We start from the raw sequence: 20,857 nt of genomic DNA, 5'->3' as shown, positions 1-20,857 counted from the left end.
CGGTGGGGATGGTGTCCCCGGAATCTTACTAGAAATTGAAGGAACCGAGCTCTGGTTTCAGACAGCTTCAGGTCCAGTCACCTAACTGCCCGAAGGACCGCAGACAAGTCGTTCTGCCCCTGTGGTCTTAAAAAACTATTTCACCCATTCCACCACCACCCTTGGTTTTAGCTTTTGAGATTTAGGAAACTCATGTAGTTCAAGCCTGCCTCGGCTTCCGGCGCAGTGGCCTCACAGGCTTCAATCATGGTGTCTAGTCTAGAAACTGCTTTTTTCTTTCTTCTTTCTTTCCTTATTTCTGGACGGTTTCTGGTGCTTAAATGTCATTGACTGAAACACTGCTTAATCCCTAACACTGTGAGTAAAATGTACAGCTCTAGATATCGAGGTAGATGCAGGTGCTCAGCTCCACCTAGACCTACTGAATTTGAAATTCTGCTGTTTAAAAACAAGAATATGGTTAATAACAATGTGCCACATACTTGGCAATTGCTGAGAGATTTTAAAGGTTGTCACCACAAAAATATGTGTGGTAACAGTTATGGTTTGTAACTTCAGCTTTTCTGCAGTGTTCCACATATCAGAACATTTTGTACACCATAACTATATATAATCCTGACTTGAGACTTTTAAGTAGGTTTAGGGGATAAAGTTCCACATTATGTGTCTAACAGTTCCTCCACACCGTTGTGAAATCCATGACTTAAATAAAATATAGTATTTTGTAATTCTTAGAGAAACTCCCCCCAACATTAGCAGAAAGTAGGGAAAGTTTATAGGTAATGCTTTTGACAACCCTTTAGGATAACAATTCTCTCCTGATCAATTAAATCAGAATGTCTGGGAGTGTCACCTGATAACAGAAAATTTAAATGTATTGTTGTTGTTGCTATTATTATTATTATTATTATTATTATTATTATTATTATTAAGAGGAACACCCTGTCACCCTGACGGCTGACTGGGTTTTTAAGATGCCCTCATTACCTGAAGAAACTCTGCATGCATCCAGATTTGAGAGCATGTTTTCAGGGTTAAACTTTAGTGAAAGCCTGAATCTTTCTTTTAACGATGAGACTGTAGCCACATTTTTTTTTTCTTTTGGTTTTTCAAGACAGGGTTTCTTTGTGGTTTTGGAGCCTGTCCTGGAACTAGCTCTTGTAGACCAGGCTGGTCTCGAACTCACAGAGATCCGCCTGCCTCTGCCTCCCGAGTGCTGGGATTAAAGGCGTGCGCCACCACCGTGTAGCCACATTCATAAGTGTTTAAGACAGTATGGAACAGGGGGAGGGGGAGGGAAATGGGAGGCGGTGGCGGGGAAGAGATAGAAATCTTTAATAAATAAATTTAAAAAAAAAAGAAAAAAAAGACAGTATGGAACAGGACTCTGACTCAAATTATGCTTTTTGTTTTGTTTTGAGGCAAGGTCTTATATAGCTCAGGTTGAATTTTACACTACACCAGTAGCTGAGGTTGTTGTTAAATTCTTAATCCTCCTGCCTCCACCTCCCAGGAGCTGGAATTACAGATGTATACTACCACATCCAACTGAGTTTGGTTCTTTTTAAAGGCTGCTGTTACTGTACAAATGAGGTGATTTTGTTGGTGAGTAACCCTTCTCATTACTTAGGGTGATATACAGAGTGACATACAGGTGACAGGCAGAGTCTAGAACTGGAGCACCAGGAATCAGGACTTGGTGTTTCCTAACAATCTAACCACTGGTTAGTACATCCACAGACCTCTTGCCTTGAATACTGTGGGGCACAGGGAAGCAGAGGTCTTTTCTCCACTCCACCATGCCCCCTTTGATAGGGCCCTAAAACTTCCTATGTAGCTCCTCACTCAGTTCCCAGAATGCTGATATTACAAGCATGTGCCACCGTGCCCAGTTCTGAGACCCCTTCTCTTTCTAATCTCAGAGATACGGTTCTATATATTCCGTGTGAGATTTTACAGATGCCGGTTAGGATACATATTACACATTAAACACAACGACGCACTTGTCTACCTTTTCTAAGCATGTAACATTTTAATTACACTTATTCACACATTTAGCATGTGTATGTGTATGTGTGTATGGGTGAACATGGTCTGGACAAACATGAGGCTATCAAAGGACAACTCCTTCCACTGTGTGAGTCACTGGGACTGAACTCGGGTCATCAAGGTTAGCAAGTGACTTTATCTGGTAAATCATCTCACCAGCTCTCCAATGCGTTTTTTTGTTTTTTTGTTTGTTTGTTTGTTTTTTCTAGACAGGGTTTCTCTGTGGCTTTAGAGCCTGTCCTGGAACTAGCTCTGTAGACCAGGCTGGTCTTGAACTCCCAGAAATCCGCCTGCCTCTGCCTCCTGAGTGCTGGGATTAAAGGCGTGCGCCACCATCGACCGGCTCCAATGCGGTTTTTTAAAAGGATGTTTTGACTATGACTTCTGTGAATTTCTACAAGTAAAATCTGAGCACAAATAAACACACCTATTTATGCATTTATTTACTGAGATAGTGTGTGGCTATATATCCTGGGTGGACCTCTGAACTGACTGTGTAGTCCAGACTGCCTTCAAATGTGACCATTCTCTTGCCTCTGACTTCTGAGTTCTGGGAATACAGGCATGTGTCACCATGCTTAACTTAAATTAATTATTTTAAAGCAAAGATAAAGTATGCTTTCCTCCCAGGAGTACAGTGTAAGACAAGCTGCATAGGGTGGCTAGTGTATGAGAAAGAGAGAGAGAGAGGGAGAGAGAGAGAGAGAGAGAGAGAGAGAGAGAGAGAGAGAGAGGACATTGGGTGCTGTGAGGCGATGGAGGAAAGAGCCTGCAGTGGTCTGATTGTGTCCCCCAACTGTCATGTGTTTGAAGACTTAATTGTCAAAGTCATATGGGGGAGGGGCAGCACCAAGTATGGAACACCAGACTGGGGCACGGTAAGCAAGAGCTCTGCTTGGAGCTACACCCTCCTGGTTCGTCTGAGCAAGTGGCCAGGTTGACTCACCAACACAATTACCTTAACAGCAACAGAAGTGAAGCCACCCTTGGAATGAGGCTGAGAGCAGGAAGCTTTCTGCACAGCGGCCTTTCTGAAGGTAGTTTGATCCCCATGAGTAGCTCCCATCCCTGCCTTTTCTGGTGAATCTCTCCTGCAGGCCTAGACCTGGGACCATACAGATCAGCACTGCTGGAGCAGGCAGCGGATTCCCGGGTAGCTTTCAGTCCTGTTTCTCTTTGATCTAGTTCCTCTTACCAGGATAAAAAAGGAAAGTTCGGAAGCTGCCTTCAGCAATCAGACTTTATTTACTTATTTATTTGTTTGTTTATTATTCTGGAAGCTGGGAGAAATGCAATAGAAATGGAAGTGCTTGGATATACACAATTCCCAAACAAGCAGGAGGACACTGAAGCAGACACAAATAGGAACAAGCTGTCCAGTTGTGTTGAACATCATGGTGCAACACTGGGGGTCCTAACACAAAACAGGATTCAGGAAGGCTGGATAGGCTACATTAAGTAATAGCACAGCGTGGAAAAGAATGGCGGTGGGAGGGAATTGAAGGTACCTGTGAGCTGGTTGTGCTTTGCAGTGGAGCCTGAGGGAGCACGCAGCTGAGACTGACAGAGATAATGATGTTACCCTAAGCAGGCTGAGTCAAAACTGGTGGATTTGCTAGGCATGCTGGACACGGCTGAAATTCTAGCACTTGGAAAATGGAGGCAGGAGCATGAGGAATTCAAGGTCAGTCTGAGCTACTTAGTAAACCTCTACTTACCTACACACACACACACACACACACACACACACACACCTACCTAGTGAAGTCAATAGAGTGCTGTTGGATTGACCTTGAGGGGAGGGAAAAAGAGAAGGACACAGAAGGAAGAGCAGGGCCTGACAGCTGCAAAAATAACCTGGCAGACTTGATTCAAATCCTCCTCTATTCTAACCCTGCCTGGTTCTTTCTCTAGCCCTGCTCATCCCCACTCCTCCCAGTCCCTGCCTGGCTTGCTCACAGCTGTACTTCCATACAAGTAGGGCCAGCCTCCTCTATCCTATAGAACACGACTTAGAAAATGTAAGATACCGTGTTCAAGACGCGTCCTGAAAGAGAAGATTAAAGAACCTAAGATCCAGAGGACAGGGAAAACAGCTGGGAAGTGTGCTCTTTGGGGCATTTGTAATCATGACCTCATAGGTACTGTAGTTTCCTGAACTAGACCTGAACAAAGCTGGCTTTGTCAACAGTTAGCCACGATAGGGGCCCTACCCTTCCCGGCTGAACTACAGGAAGCTGACAGATGTGGGAGAGGAAAATCATTGCGTTCAGTTGTGCCTCTTCTCTTGAGCCCAGCAAACTTCAGTGGAGAGCGCCGAATCCATGTTCCCATGAGAGCCCTCATTATATCCCTGACTTAAACTCAGTGTCAGATTTGAAGCAAGAAGGGATATTGCTGAGGGGGAGAGGAGGGAAACAAGAGAGAATAGAGAAGTGTGAGAGTAATTAGAATGTATTATATGCATGTTTGAAGCTGTCAAAAAATTTAACTAATAAAAAATTTTGAGATATAGTCCTGAAAAACCCTAGGACAGGACAAGTGCACCTAACGGGACCAAGTTTACTTCATTCACTCCTGCCAGGCCTTCTCTAAATTTCTTTATGGGATTTTTAGCCTAAGATCTTCCTTTCCCAGCATCCTATTTGGTTTTGCCCTTGCCTAAAATCTGTTGTTCCACATGCCCCTATTCCAAATGTTGGTGCCACCCTTTCATGCCAGCCTGATTGCCTCTGGGGCCCTCCGGTGACCGATCGTACCAAGCCCTCCTATGTAGGCTCTGATCTGAAGGGATATGGCTACTAGAAACAGTTTGGGAATCACCTCTCAATCTCCCCAGTATTGGCGCGGAAACAAATTAGGAAAGCCTTTCTCCCTGCCCTCTCTAGCATCAGCATACCCTCCTTCCCAAGGCGAATTAATCACCGCCCACCAGAAAGAACCAGGACTGCAGGAAGCGAGCAACTGATGCTTCAGAGCATGCGGGAGTAGACAAAAAAGGGAAGTTGTGGAGTTGATATAGTCATTAAGGTGCCACTTGGCTAGGCGAGAAAGGTATCAATTTAGAATGGAGAGTATCTGCTTCTCCAGAAGCGGAGCCTTCCCCCAGTGGGGACAAGGGCACGGTATCCTGGACATTAGCAATGACTGTGATTTTCTCAGGCCCCTTGGCAGTTGGACAGATGGTCAGGGGTTTTTTACCACAGGACCACAGGCAAAAGAAGGGACGTAGGGGGGCCGAGAAGGAGGTGCTAGGGAAAGCATAGATAAGAGATCCATCGCTCATGTTGTAGAAGGAAATGTCTCCTGACTCACAGTCCAGGAAAACCCCAACCCGGCGAGGAGGGGCCGCTAAAGGGAGAGGGGTCCTGAGTGGGGTCAGGGCCCAGTACCCGTTTCCATATAACTCCACAGCCCAGAACCCATTCTCGGGGGTCATGGGGTCAAACCCTTTCTTTACCACATTCTCTCTACACACACCAACGGCCCAATCAGTTCTATCTCCCACCTCTACCTCCCAGTAATGTCTCCCTGAAGTGAAGATCTCTCGGCCTAACACACAGGGCCAAGAGTCAAATCTCTCTGGTCTATCAGGCAGGATCTGACGTGAATCTTCCAAGCGAACTGATTTTGAATCCTCATACAGAAAGAGGTGGGGGTGCGCTGTGTCTGGATCCAGGGTCACGTCCACTGGAGGCAATGAGAGAGAGAGAGAGGGAGAGGGAGAGAAAGAGAGAAAATCAGCAATGGTACTCGGCCGACCGGTTAACTCTCCTTCCCAAATACGTGGAGCAGACTTAGGAGCTGATGAACCAACCCTGTAGTAGGAGAGCTGCATGGCCCCTCACTTGCTGCCCTTCTCTCCAGACCCATCTCTCACCTGCGACTACGGAATGACTTAACTGAGTACCTAGTGGGATAGTGTCAAAGGGGCTTTTCGCCTAGCCATCCATCTTCTGTGACGCCTCCCAGAAGGTGCTGAGGTCATTCACTGTCACCTTCCCTCTTTCTATCCTGTCACTAAAGGGGACGTTTGCGTGTTCTCGCGTTCAAGCCTCACAGGTCTTTGACTCCCCAGACCGGGCTTCAGAGGCACTGAGGAGCTCCGAACCACTGACCTTCATGCAGCGCCGTCTTTTTACACCCTGCGATTTGTAAAACAGAGAGACTGTCAGTGCTGCCTTAACAGACAGGAGGGAGAAAATAAATCTTGTGGGTCAAAAACAAGAAGACAACTTACTGAGTTCTTCCAGAAGTCTCTCTGGAAAAGAAACAAAATTATTTCAGTGACTTTTTATAACAGGCAAGGGGACGGAGGAAGACCAGAATGAGAAACACAAGAAGAGACATTGTTTAATCCACGGTGACCCAGTGAACCGGGAACAGAAATGCTGCTGGCAAAACCAATATTTCTAAGAAATCATCTGGAAGTTCCTCCTGGTTTAGGACTAGATCTTAATCATAAGATTCTTCCTGGGAAGCAGGGTTAGAATTGGCCAGAGGGCCTGAAGCCACTAGGTACCCATTGTTTTAGAAGGCTCATAGTTTCGTCCAACTTCAGAATTCTAAGATCCATCGTTTTCCTGTTGGACGTTCTTGTTGGAACAGGCCTGAGTCCCACTTCTCTGGATGCTGTGACAAGAAGCCCTGTGAGCACTGTGACTTACCTTTAGAGCCAAATTCACTCTTCTGCTCTCTGGATCTTTCCTTGTATAGTCGCCAAGTGAAAAATATGGACCCAATGGTAAGAAATCCTAGGGCCAGTATGACGACAGCCACAGTTGCTATCCAAGGAGTCAGTCGTGGCACCAAGGGAGCTAAACAAACACAAAACAAAACAAAAACAAACTGAAGAAGGGCATTGTCTGGAAAACTGAATAATTTCAGCTTCTCTCCTGGTGTCAAAGGAGATAGAGATGGGGATGTGGGGATATCCTTAACAGCCCCCAACCCCCACAGCAAGTATTGCTCTTTCATACTAAACTTTTCAGAGAGATTTGACTCTGGGGGGAAAAAACAAGCTTCGAAGAGCCATCTAGGGCCAGGATATGTAAAATAAAAATCTAATGGGCCAATTGGTGTCACAAAACCCCTTGCTAACTACCACTGAGGTGCTGGAGGAAAAGGGAGAAGGGTGACCACATACATCACAGATTAGGCTGTGTTGGCCAATAAACAGGTAACGATCCCTGCAAAACCAGAGGTAATAACCAGGGAACGACAGAAGAGGTTACTTCCTGGAGGAACGCGGCAGCCTATATGGCGCTCCAGTGTGGGATGAGGAAAGGAGAGGTACAGGGAGGGCAGAAGGGCAGAATCAAATCAGAAAAGTAATTTAATCCCTAGTTATTGAAGCAGAAGGGTTCAGTCAAGAAGGCCCCAAGGAAAAGAATTTCGCTATCTCACTTGTTTATCCTAAAATTCAGCTCTGGAATGTTTACAACATGGGGGTGGTGTATGGAGCACTAGAGGAGGAGCCTAGGACCCCGTGCACACTCTAAGCCTTCTATCACCAGACTCAGCTCAACCCTCAGCATCGTTATTCAAATGAAGGTGGTAGGGCTTCCCTCGAGTCAGCAGGCCAGAGCCCCTGGGACAGGGACGATGTAGACAACTCTACCATGAAGTCCCTTCTGACCCGGGTCCCAGGGGATATTGTCCCGAGTCTCTGTCAACATGGCAGTCCAATATGCGTTCCGCTGACCTGGTACAGAGATCTCTACTTCCTTCTCCTGGCCCAGGAGGAGATTCTGGATGCAGCAGGACACATTCTTTACGGAACTGTCTGTGAGGATCACCGAAGCTGCCACAGTGAACAGGCCTTCCGCGTCACGATTGCTGGACTCTGCTGCGGATGGAAGGCTGTCTCCTGAGGGCGTTCTCCACTGCACTTCTGGCTCTGGGAACCACCCTGAGGAGGTGCATTTCAGCTGGATCTGACCATTCTCCTTAACTCCCAGACTGATGTGCGGATCAGAGCCCAGCGCTATGGAGAGAGAAGCTGGCTTTAATCTCCCAGTGGGTTTTCCTGGGAGCATGATAATCTTGAGAAAGACAGAGAGGAGGCAAAAGTGGGCTGGGAATAGGTGGGATTCCTCTAGTCCTTCTGTGTGAAGACTGAAGAAACAATAAAGATAATTTCTTATCCCTTATCAGAGACGGTGCTTTATTGGAAACAGCCCTTGAACAAAACAGCAAAAGTCTATGGGTAGACATGGGGGTACTTGTCCAGCCATCATGAGAGCAAGAACAATGACTAAGAGCTGGCTTAGGAGCTCCAGAGTCAAGAAAGACTCTGTAGTTATAAGTTCCTGAAACGATTTGGGAGATGAGGCAACTGTGGTTAGAAATTTTTCATGATGGATAGAAAGGTAGTCTCCTTTTTAGACAGGGTCTCATGTAGCCCAAGCTGGCCTCGAACGCGCCACGCTGCTGAAGATGACCTTGAACTTCTGATCCTCTTGCTTCTACCTCCCCAGTGCTGATGTTACTCCTAGGGGCCAGCACAACCATTTCATTTTTTCTTTTGGTTTTTCGAGACAGGGTTTCTCTGTAGCTTTGGAGCCTGTCCTGGAACTCCCTTTGGAGACCAGGCTGGACTCAAACTCACAGAGATCCGACTGCCTCTGCCTCCCGAGTGCTGGGATTAAAGGCATGCGCCACCACCGCCCGGCCCAGCACAACCATTTCATACAGCGGAGATCCCACCCAGGGTTTTTTTTTTTGTTTGTTTGTTTGTTTGTTTTTGGTTTTTCGAGACAGGGTTTCTCTGTGGTTTTGAAGCCCATCCTGGAACTAGCTCTTGTAGACCAGGCTGGTCTCGAACTCACAGAGATCCACCCAGGGTTTTGTGCATGCTAAACAAACATGCTACGCACCATACCTCTATCTCCAAAATATTTTGGAGTTTTTTTCTTCTTTTTTTTCTTGAGGTTTGTAGTCAATAATTTAACTTTCCTTTACCTAAGCTGATGACTCAGAATTTTCCTAAATGGGTTCAACCTCATCTTTCCTCACACAACTATGCCCTAATAAAAATCAACATAGGGCCAGGCTTGGGGACACACAGCTGTAATCCTAGCACTCAAGAGGTGGAGGAAGAAGGATCAGAAGTTCGAAGCCAGCCTCTGCTACATAATAAGTTTGAGACCATAGCTCCAAAACAGCAGAGTGTGATGGTGCGGGATCTCAGTTTTGAAGAGGCAGAAGCAACTGAATGAGTTCTAGGCTAGCCTGGTCAGCATAGCAAGTTTCAGACTAGCCAGCTGCTATATAGCAAGTCTATGTCATACACACACACACACACACACACACACACACACACACTTCAGTAACAACAAAGTAGACATATAACTACCTTTCCCATCTGAAAATGGCCATCATTTAAAGGTTTAGCACTCATAAAAGATAATAATAATAGTATATTTTTTCTGTTTGTTTTTTGAGACAGGGTTTCTCTGTATAACCCTGGTTGTCTTGGAACTCATTCTGTAGAGTGAGTGTAGTTAGGCTATCCCCGAACTCACAGAGTTCTGCCTTTGCCTCCCAAGCGCTGGTAACATCCAGCTTTGTTTTGTTTTATTTTTTGCTTGTTTTTCAAGACAGGGCTTCTCTCAACCCTGGAACTCACGCCCTCTGTAAACCAGGTTGGCCTAGAACTCGGAAATCCTCCCACTTCTGCCTCCCAAGGGCTGAGATTAAAAGCAGACGTCAACGACCGGCTAAAGATGTCATCAAATACCTAGGTGAGTCTTTCTGTTATTTGAAGCTGGGCTTTATGCTGCGAAGCTGCCCTGGAACTCATGAGGTTCCCAGTAGCCAAGGCTGATTTTGATTCTTCTGCCTCCATCTCGCAATTGCTGGAATTGCAGGCGGTCACTTCACCCAGTTTAAATTTAAGCACACCACACACACACACACACACACACACACACACACACACACACACACACACACACACCTCACACAATTATATACGCAATCAGTCTTTAAGATGCACTTCCCTAAAAGATATGTGATTCTTTAGATATGGCAAAACATCGCAACGCACTTTAGGACTAGGGGCAGCAAGACTCAAGTTTATACAAGTACTTTACGCTTCCTAGCACCTAGAGCGAGTGTATTGTGTGCACCTGTAAGCCTGTATTTGGGAGGAGGAGGCAAGAGAAGGACAAGTACAGCATCTCCCACATGGTCTAGCGGTTAGGATTCCTGGTTTTCACCCAGGCGGCCCGGGTTCGACTCCCGGTGTGGGAATGAACTTCTTTTAAGTAGGTTGGTTCTATAGCCCTGCTCTCAAAGGAAGTAAATGAGTCAACTAACAATAAATTTAGAAAGGCAATATATATGTATTATACATGTTAGTCTAAGATGTAGAAGATTCTTTAAAATGCTTTTACCATTGGCAAAGTACTTTTCACTTATTAGGTAGTAAGTGGATAATAATAAATTGTATTTCCTTTTTTGCGAATTCTTGTATATAGTTTACTGGTTTTACAGTAGGAGACACGGAGTGGGCGGTTTGCTTGATTCTGATCATAGCAAGCAGGGAAGTCAGAGCTCAATGTATTCTTTCCATATTATCTCGCGGTTGGGGGGGGGGTGAGTTAAAGTAAAACCTTTTGGGGACAGATGAAGAACATTAGAAACGCACCACACTCTATAATGTGTCCTTAGGCACTAATCCACGAAGCTGCTCAGAGCATCTGAGACGCTCACGACAGACTTATATAAACGTGAAAACACACGCAATTTAAACCGGTTCTGGGAACTGATCCGGTGAATTATGATGTACTTTGTGAAAGAATGTAATCGCCAGAGGCGATGGTGCACACCTGTAATCCAAGCACTGTGGTAGTAGAAGCGGGAGGATTGCCAAATATTGTCTCAAAAACTAAATTAAATTAGGAGCGTTATGCATTTTTTGGAGGAAACAGTCTCTTCTAGACGGGGAAAGTGCGGAGAATTAAAATGAAGTATCCGCAGGAACGACATCTCGCTCAGTCTCCCGCCCCCTTGGTTGAGCCCCTTCCCACTTATTTCCCACTCGGCGCCGGCCTGCCTTCTTCAACCTCAAAGTGATTTGGAGAATGAACTCGGTAGTTCCCAAAGTGAGCGTCTAGGGCGAAGTGACTCGGCGACGCAGCCCTCTGTGTACCCACCAGTCACTTTGAGATGCGCAGAGGCCTCCTCGGAGTAGTCCTTGTCTTTGAAAAAACACCGGTACTCCCCCTGGTCCGAGACCCTGACACCTCGGATCCGCAGAGTAGCGCGGCCGTCCGGGAGCCCATCGGTCACCAGCGTCACCCTTCCGCGGTACTCGGTCATCTGCTGGTCCTCCTGCTCCTGACCAGCCCGATAAAGAAGCACAGCCGGCGACCTAGTCTGTCGAAACCAGCGCAGCTCCTCCATGTGCTCCGCGCTCGCGTTTGGGGAGAAGCGACAGGTCAGCTCGACGTCTGAACCCAGTAGGGCCAGCACTGCCTCCTGAGGTGCGATCACGTTGAAGGGAGCTGCCAGGATAAATGAGATCAGATGGGACGATGGGATGGGATCGAGGGCCTACAGACCAGACTGGCTTCTCGTAAAGTACGGAGCTCAAGCTGCCTACTATTCCTGTTGTTGTTTTGTTTGTTTTTCAGACTGGATCCCACAAATTCCAAGCTGGCCTCCAACTCACTGTGTGGCCTGGATTCTCTTGCCTTCGACTCTCAACTAGCATTGCAGGTGTGCACCACCACACCCAGCGTTCCAGTTCCTTTGATTTAAAACAAAAACAAAAACAAAAACCCCGGGGTCTCCCTATGCAGCCCCAGCTGGTCAGGCTATCTCTATCCAGACTAGGCAGGTTTGGATCCATAAAGGTCTGCTTTTGCCTTCTTAGTGCTGGAACTGCAGGCATGCACTACCACCAGGGTGGATTTTCTTTGAATCCACTGAATTCTCGTGGAGGTCCCCACTTGGAGCCACACTGGGTCACTGACATTTACAGGGACCTTCCATCCTTGCATCAAAGAGATGGTTAGAACACAGACGTACCTGAATCCAGCGTGGGCAGCTGCAGGACCATGAAGGTGAGCAGATAAGCCAAGAGGCAGGAGTTGGGGGAAACTGCCATCTCCAACTTTGCTGGGGCAACAGGCTGCTGATGGAGTCGTCAGGAGCTTCAGGCTGGGAGATAAATGGTCAAGGGGTAACTATTGACTCTGCAAGCACCCTGCTCGCCACCAGTTCTTTCCAACCTGAAGGGCACTGTACCTCCCCCAAACGGTAATTTTTCAGTCCATGTTACAAGAGTGGCCATCCACACCCTTCTCTAAGTCCAGTCAGGCATGCACAAAATAGCAAACTGGGTCATCCAGTCCTTAGTTGTCTCCAGAAGGGAGCTCTGAGACACGGTTTCAGATAAATGAAGAAATGGTGGAATCTCTGCATTTAGAAGAAGAAGGAGGAGAAGAAGAAGCAGAAATAGAATCAAATCATATTGAGTAGAACATCTCGTTATTCATGCTTAGAAAAGATAATAAAGACAAAGCCATCAAGGTAGACACGGATAACATGAAATGAAGGGGGACGTGGTGTTTCACACCTGTAAGCTCAGCACCCTGGAGGATCTCCGTGAGTTACCTATTGAGCTACAGTCCTGCCTGTCTAGAGAGAAGAGAGGGGCAGAGCTGAGGAGCTTGAGGAGCAGAAAGCCTAGCACAGAGGAGCTGGACAAAGAGAGCTGTGTTGTTCTGTGTCTCGCTGAGCTGAGAGTGAAGCACCTACCCACTTCGGTGGTCAGGGAGGAAAAAGGAACGGGAGCCAGAGTAACCAAAAGAAAAAGCTGTTTGTAGCCCTAGGGCCAATGTTAGAGCCAGCAGGAGGAAGGGGGTTGTGGGCTGTTAGGGAAGCCTGCCCCCACCCCCACCCCTGGGGTGGCCAAAAGTATTTTCTTAGGAAAAAACAAAAACCAGTTCTCCAAGGATGTGAACTACAGATTGGTAGTCCAGTGGTTTGCTGTTCTTCATCCTCTTCCAAGAGAACAGATTATGCATTGAAGAACTGGACTGAATACAAGGAATGAGGACAAAAAGACAGAAAACCTGAGTAACTAAAATGATGAGTGAGGCCATCAGCTAGTTAATTTACCCCTGTAGCTTCAATTATTTTAGCATGGAAAAGGACAATAAGCCCAGTGTGGTGGTTCACCCATGTAAATTCAGGACTCAGGAGGCAGGAGGATCATTGCAAATTTAAGGCCAACCTAGGCTACGCAGCAAGATTGAGGTTTGCAAGAGCTACATATAAAGAACTTGTTTGAATAAAACAAAAGAGAGTTGATGTTTTTTTTTTTTTGTGTGTGTGTGTGTGTGTCTTTTTATGGTTGTTGTTGGGGTAGTGGGGTTTGTTGTTGTTGTTGCTTGATTTGTTTTGTTTTTAGCAAAAGACTAATGTTAATAATACCTTGTTTGAATTATGCTGAGTAAGGAGGTGGAAGAGTACTTGAAGCAAAGCAGGCAAAAGAATAGGAGCCCAGTTGGGCCAGATGGTGGCTCACGCCTTTAATCCCAGCACTCGGGAGGCAGAGGCAGATGGATCTCTGTGTGTTCAAAGAGGCAGGTGGATTTCTATGAGTTCGAGGCCAGCCTGGTCTACAGGGTGCATTCCAGGACAGTCAAGGCTACATAGAGAAACCCTGATTTGAACAAACCAAAAACCAAAAGAATGGGGGGTGGTGTGGGAGAATAAAAAGGAGGAGGAAGAGGAAGAAGAAGAGGAGGAAGAGGAAGAAAAAGAATTGGAGCCCAGAAAGTAAATTGCTCTATCATCACATTTGTGAATAATTAAAGGTTGAGGCCACAATGACTCGGGACACTTTCAGGAGTTGGTGTGTGGGCTGCAGGATTCTACTGGACACCCACCTTCACGGTGGTACAACTGCCCAGCTCACAAGGACTTTGAGCTTCTCCCTGCCAAAGTCACTCATGAGATCAGCAATTCCTTGTCTTGTTTTGAGTTTACATTTATTACCAAAAAATGAAACAATGAAGAGAAACATTTTTATAAATGAAACCACCACAAACCCATCAGTTAATGATAGTTGACGTATATTGTTTTGGTATTTATTTCATATTTGTGTAATCATAGAAACAATTAGTAAGTTTTCCTGAATAATTCAAAGCATTGCTTTAAAAAAAAGTATGTAATTGCCAAGATTATGGGATGTTTGGTGTTTTTTTTCTGTTATAAATAATGCACTTGGCATTTGGTCCTCCTTACATTAGTGAAGCCTTGAGCTTGATCCTCAGCGCTGTTTAAAATCAGGCATAGTGGCTCATACCGGCAATCCCAGCTGGAGGCAGGAGGATCAAAAATTCAAAACCATTCACAAATATAGACTAAATTTAAAGCCAGGATAAGCTACTTGAGACCTTGTTAGAAACTGTCTCTATCATCCTTCGATAGCTCAGTTGGTAGAGCGGAGGACTGTAGAGTGGTCATTTGGACATCCTTAGGTCGCTGGTTCGAATCCGGCTCGAAGGAGAAGTGTTTTTATGGCTCAGGACACACGATGGCAGGAGAGAGAGGTCGGAACAAAACCTTCCTTGTTCATAAATTTGATAGCTCCTAATATGCTATCTGATCTAATTCTATAAATATTACCATTTGATCAAAGGGTATATATATGTTATCTCTGAAAGGATCATACATTCGACTCTGCCAGCAAAGAGAGGTATTATATGTTTACTATGGAAATATGAAATTTGTTAAATCATTATTATTATCATCAAGTCTTTTTATGATAGCAAGGCTGGTCATTTTTAACGCATTGACAAACCACTTGATATAATCTAGGCTAGAGCTGTCCAGACCAGTTGCTGTCTGTTTTGAGAATGGGGCTTCATGATGCTTCTTATTGGTCCGGGTGGACAGTTTAGAAATTAAAGTTAATAACTGTATTGTAATTTTGGAGTCTGGGGAGATGTCTCAGCAGTTAAGAGCTTGGCTGCTCTTGCAGAGGGCCTAGGTTCAGTTCCCAGCGCCTACATGAAAGGTCACAACCATATGTAACTAAAGTTCCAGGGAACTCGGGGCACCAACACACACATAATAAACATACATGCCTACAAATAAATTGAAAAGAATTTTAAAGTAACTGCTTTATATTGTTGGCAAAATTTCTCCTCAGTTTTATTTTTTCTCTTAATCACCATGATTAAGATCAAGGCCAGCTACCCCAGCTGGCCCACTGGACTGCCAAGATCGGGTTGTTCCCAAATACAAATCTAGTTATACTATTTTTTGCTTAAAATTTCTCTGCACGTTAAGGACGGGCAAGAGGGCTTAGAAGGTAGCAATCCCTGCATATCTGATTGTCAATCAGAAATGCCCCATTCAGCTTGCTCATACCTACAGGATATGCACATTATCAAAATACCAACTCTTTAGTTCTGAATTCTTGCCTCATCAGTTGTGGGTAATTTTTGTTTTAAAACGTTTTATGCAATACATTTAAATACGCCCTGGCTTATCAGACTGACGAATAAAAATGTCAGTGGGCTGGAAGGAAGTTTCAGCAGTTAAGAAAACAGACTGCTCCTATAAGGACCTGTGTGGAGTGGCTCGTGAGCACCCCAGGGCTCCAACACCCTCTTTGGACTCCTGAGCATCTGCACTCATGAGCACAAACCCACACTTGGGTGGACACATATATACACAGTTAAAAATAAGTCTTTAAAAAAGTTGTTACTGCCGGGCAGTGGTGGCCCAACACCAATGTGTACTTTGTAGATGACAAAGATGTCTCAGTGTCAAAGGGTTGCAGCTTTTGGTCTTATTCTCGTGCAGAACCAAGGGACGAGGCAGCAGCCAGCTGTGTGACAGTTCTGGTTAAGCTGAGCCAAGAGGAAGGGCTGGAGTGAGCGAGGGCCTGCAAGTTCTGTGCTCCTAACTGGCTTGCCATTGATCTTCGTGGCCAACTGCTCTTTTAGGGAGCACACATGATTAACATACACCCGATACAACAGCATGACATTTTGACAATACGGTTCTGAAGTCATGTTCCTATTTACCAACCCCGTGCCTAGGGTAATATGAAGGAATTTGCATATTTGTAAGGGATGTGGAAATGAGGTGACTCGGAGATGGTCTGGAGAAGGTGAAAGGGTCACCAGAGTACTGAACAGAAGCCAATGAACCGAGGTTGGACTGAACAAGATGGACAGAGAATTCAACAAGACCTTCTCTGAGCTCTACCCCTTGCAGCCTCTGTGTTATCTCTGTCTATTGTTCACTCTGGTCTTTTCACTGTCCTGTGGCCTTACTGCACAACTGGCCAAAGCGGGGCGCCTTTTCCCTCTAGCTGACAGGCTGGGGTGGTGTGAGCAAAGCCGCACTCTCATGGTTCAGCAACACCTACACATTTGCTATTCGGCCCAGTGTGGTGGTGCACACCCACCGTTATGCCCAAGTTTCTGGTCTGCAAATGAATTCACGGAGTCAGATTTCCAATGCAAATTACATGACGTTTTTTTTAAATATCCAAACTCATATTTGGATCAACACCTTTCCAGCACCGCAGCATGGTGAGGAGGAAAGTGTGGCAGGGAACCCTGGAAGGGTAGAACTTTTAAAGGGAGTTCATGTCCTGTTGTCTAGGGATCGGATAAGGAGGGCATAGGGTAAGGTACTTACTGAAACCATTGGTCAGTTTTTGGGTGTGAAAACCTAACAATGAGCCACAAATAACTGACAGGGTATCTTCAAGAACAGGATGCCTCCCAGGAACATCTGGGCCTCGTTAAATTTTATGGCCCTGCTCCTTAGCTCTCTGATGGACTATTTTCGGGGTATCTGTTCAAATTCTGCTGTTGCAGCACATTTCCGGATCTGAGATCAGCCCCCTGCTCGTTATATGCCTTAAGATGAAGCCCCTTCTTTAAAATGGAGTTTGCAAAGTCAGGTCCTCACACCACCACGTGTCACGATCCAGCAGCATCCAGGACATTCAGGTGTGGCAGTTGGGGGGTGGGGGGGCACGACAGAATTCAAGGCCAGTCTGAGCTACGCAAGACCCAGATGCTTTTAAAAAATGGCCTTCTCTCATCCTCTTACCAGTGAGGCCCCTCTGTGGCCCCTGATTAAACCTTGTGTCCGTTTGTCTTCACCAAAAGCAGACCCTAAAAACTAAGACTTGGATGCCTGTAATGTATTGGGAGAGGATCTCGAGAAACACAGTGAGGATGCGTAGACAAGGAAGCGCTAACAAAGGGCAAGTTCACTGGTGGCTACTGGGAGCTCCGCTTTTTGGGGGACTCTTTGTCTCGAGACAGGGTCTCACTATGTTACCTGGCTGTCCTGAAGTTCAATATAAAGATCTGGCTGGCCTTGAGCTCACAGGGGGCCATGTGCCTCTGCCTTCTAGGTGCTAAGATTAAAGGCATAGGCCAGGATCCCCTGCTACTGGGGACTCTTAAGGGACCAGGTGGGATTAGGAACTCCCCATCTCCAAACTGAGTGGAAATCTTGCCGCCCTTGGGGACTTGTGGAGTGATGTTTGTCAGAGAGATGCCAGAAGCAAACCGGGAAACAAAGAGGCGGTACCTTGAGATTCAAGGGCTGTGAGATTCAGAAGACAACTGCCTCTAAGTAAAGGAACACTGTGCTGTAAACTGCCAGGATTCTCAGGACTTTTCTCAGGCCTATTCACCACTGTCAGTACCAGCTCCGGGTCTCTGCTTCTCTTAGCCACTGCCTCTCCAGACACACTCTGCCTGCAATCTCCCCTCCCTCACTGTCACCCAGAGTGAGGAATTACCCTGCCTTCAGGCAACCTAGGGAAGAAGAAATGGGCCCGCTGTTGTGGTCAACTTCCAAGAGAGGGTTTGTGACCTAAAACTTGAAAAACAATTATTACCATCTTTTTCCTTTCTGTCCTTATCTCCAAAATGTTGTCTTTAAATCATCCTGAGGCTTAGAGATCTTGGGGGTGGGGGTTGGGAGCTCTGACTCCTCGTGCAGTGAAGTCAGTGGCCCCCACACACTCTAGGTGACAGTTCTGTGGCAGCACTGGTGTTTATGAAAGGCTTGTTGTTTGTAGAATAATCGGGACAAGGGCGACCCAGACTTTCCCAAGGCCCTTTCTTAGTTTCTCTGGAAAGTAAGCAAGACTGAAATTCAGTTACCAGGTGAGTTAAGTGTGTGGAAAGCAGCTGAGCGTGTTAAAGGTTTGCGTTTCTGGGAATGGCATTAGACTCACAACGAAACAACTGTTCCCTCCTAGAGTATCTGATTCTCAGTGTGTCATGAATGAACATGCTTTATGTCTCAGCTTTTGTTCTGAGAAACCTGGGGGAAGTTCCTTTTGGCTTCAGATGTCAAGAGTTTTCCGTATCTGACAACTCTCAGTGGGGAGCCAAGTTTGGGGTGGGTGCTGTAGGAGCTTGGAGACTGGTAGTAGGGTCCTGACTGCCTGTGGCTATGTGAAGCCTGCTGGCCAAGGTCCACCAGCTGCCCAACTAGGGTTTGTCTGTGGCTGTGGGGATTGGATGGGAAACACAGCTCCCCAGTGCCACCTACGGCAGCCTGAGGAAGTTTTTCTTTTTCAGATACTCAAGTGAAGATGGGATTCTTGACTTCACGACAGAAAGGAACTTTAGGATGAACCAAGAAGCAGAATGGAGTTTTTTAGGAACGGATTTGAATACAGATTACATTTGTTTATTTTGATTGATGGATGGACGAACGGATTGATGGGGGACGACGAGTGTAGGAGCACGTGCGTGTAGAGGTTAGAGGACAACTTCCAGGAATCAGCTCTCTCCTTCATGTGTGTCTCAGGGGCTGAACTCTAAATGTCAGCCTTGATGGTGAGTGCCTTTACCTGCTGAGCCTTCAGTGTGACTTATGCATGGGACATTCTAGAGAGAGAGAGGCATCCAGGGAAAGGAAAAGACACACTCAAGTGTGAGTGTGGGGTCTGAAAGGTTACTTGTGTGTAACCAGGAGCCGTATATATGTTTTTCAACATATAAAGAAGATGAAAAGAGGGATCTGTCTGTAATTCATCATCACCTAGAGTCAACCTGTAACTGTTTACTAGTTTCATCTATTTTTTAAAAATTGAATGGCATTAAATTAACTAGGGCGCATATGATCAAATATATAAATATACAAACATGAATCACACGAGTATATATATTGATAAAACTACTGTGTCCTTGTCCAATGGAAGACAATGTAGCAATTCTTTAGGAGTATCTAATAATATTCTGTTCTTTTTAAAATTTCTCTAAAATATCCGTCTCTCTCCTTTCTCCCTCCTCTCTCTCTCTCTCTCTCTCTCTCTCTCTCTCTCTCTCTCTTTCTATCTTCCTCTGAGATCATGTTTCACTCAATAATCCTAACTTGGCTGAAACTGCTTGTATTGACCATGCGGTCATCAAACGTGTAATGATGCTCCTGTCTCCATCTCCTGGGTGCTGGGATTACAGTCATGCTAGCTAGTTGGTTCATTGTTTGACTATAATGGCAACTTCAGTGGTGTTTTTTTTGGGGGGGGGTTACCGCACTTTCCCAGAATTCTGTTTTGTTGTTTTGCTCTGATATAGACTTTTCTCTTTAATCCCAGCACTGGAGAGGCAGAAGCAGGTGGATCTCTAAGTTTGAAGCAAGCCTAGTCCTCAGAAAGTTCCAGGACAACTAGGAATACACAGAGAAACCCTGTCTCGAAAAACAACAAAAATAAACAAACAAAAAGAGTTTTCTGAAAATCAAACTCAATTAAATTGTATTTTCGACTATCTCACCTTAGGGATTAGGCTCCGTTTTCTCTTGAGGCAGCTTTTATTTTTTTTACTGTCTTTAAACTGAAAAATCTGTATCTCTTAGTATTGGGTGATTAGATTCAGTTTAATGTTTTTGGTCTTTTCTGTGTTTAACCAGTAGTAAATAGCTGTGTCAGAAGGCGGTTGTCAGGTGGCCTAATATTTAGGTCGAAAATAAGATCTAAAAAGGATACCAACCAACCACGAAGGGATTCGAACCCTCAATCTTCTGATCCGAAGTCAGACGCCTTATCCATTAGGCCACGTGGTCCCACATGGAGGGGCTCTTGCTCATTTGTTATTCGAAAAAAACTGTTCTCTTCATGACTCGTGATTGTTAGCGATGTTGTTATTACAAATTTATTGGTGAAATAAGTTTAAATTTACTATCATGGAGTTTCAATCAGAAATCCTTGAAGATAGAAATTTGGTGATTCAGGCCTCCTAAAGGTAGAAAAGATAGGATGAGAAAAAATAAGAGGGCCAGATACAGAGAAGACAGCTGTAAGTGTATCTGATGTAACATCAGTTCTAAAAAAACAAAGTGTTTGATCCTATGAAAATAACGTGGAAATCCTTGTTATCCTGCAATCTGATGGTTAGAGACTGTTGCTCCTTCTGTGGTGGCTGAAAGGCAACATTGGGTCAACAGTGCTTGCTTCTGACAGCACCGCAGCCTTTCCAAGCCGGAGGAAGCTCTTTAAGACACAGGGTGTTAAGGGAGGGAAAACAACAGGATATACTAAGGGAGGTGGAAGACTTCATCCTGCAGGGAAGCTTGTTAAATTTGGGAAATAACTCGATAGCTGTGTCCCTGAAACTGACCAGATACACTGGCCCCCACACCCCAACTAAGCATAGTATACTGTATGGATTGCTGACATTCTCAGATAAGCTGAACTTCCTTAGAAGTCGAGACCAGCTGTCTGGCTGGAAGAAGCAGAAATCAGGCAAGCTGCCTTCAAGAAAGAGGCTTGGAACAATTATGTTGCCTGGAC

General features: G+C 45.5%; 1 protein-coding gene and 3 non-coding genes across 4 annotated transcripts; 2 read left to right on the top strand and 2 right to left on the bottom strand.

The window, feature by feature from the left end:
* Positions 1-3,341: 3,341 nt before the first annotated feature.
* Positions 3,342-12,214, bottom strand: Btn1a1 (butyrophilin subfamily 1 member A1). The gene is made up of 7 exons (XM_075971037.1): positions 12,088-12,214; positions 11,211-11,561; positions 7,754-8,035; positions 6,717-6,866; positions 6,290-6,310; positions 6,168-6,194; positions 3,342-5,739 (listed from the first exon to the last, which is right to left on the bottom strand). The coding sequence occupies exons 1-7, from the start codon at positions 12,164-12,166 to the stop codon at positions 5,075-5,077; spliced, it is 1,575 nt and encodes a 524-aa protein (XP_075827152.1). The 5' UTR covers positions 12,167-12,214; the 3' UTR covers positions 3,342-5,074.
* Trnae-uuc (transfer RNA glutamic acid (anticodon UUC)) lies at positions 10,234-10,305 on the top strand. The gene has a single exon. It is a non-coding gene; the product is annotated as a tRNA-Glu (tRNA).
* Positions 12,215-14,489: 2,275 nt separating the features above from the next.
* On the top strand, positions 14,490-14,577 carry Trnay-gua (transfer RNA tyrosine (anticodon GUA)). The gene is given in 2 exon segments: positions 14,490-14,526; positions 14,542-14,577. It is a non-coding gene; the product is annotated as a tRNA-Tyr (tRNA).
* A 5,480-nt stretch (positions 14,578-20,057) lies between these two features.
* Positions 20,058-20,130, bottom strand: Trnar-ucg (transfer RNA arginine (anticodon UCG)). Its single transcript has one exon. It is a non-coding gene; the product is annotated as a tRNA-Arg (tRNA).
* Positions 20,131-20,857: the final 727 nt, after the last annotated feature.

This window comes from Microtus pennsylvanicus, chromosome 4 (assembly GCF_037038515.1).
Source record: "Microtus pennsylvanicus isolate mMicPen1 chromosome 4, mMicPen1.hap1, whole genome shotgun sequence".
Classification (NCBI taxonomy): Eukaryota; Metazoa; Chordata; class Mammalia; order Rodentia; family Cricetidae; genus Microtus; species Microtus pennsylvanicus.
This window is presented reverse-complemented; position numbering and strand designations above follow the sequence as displayed.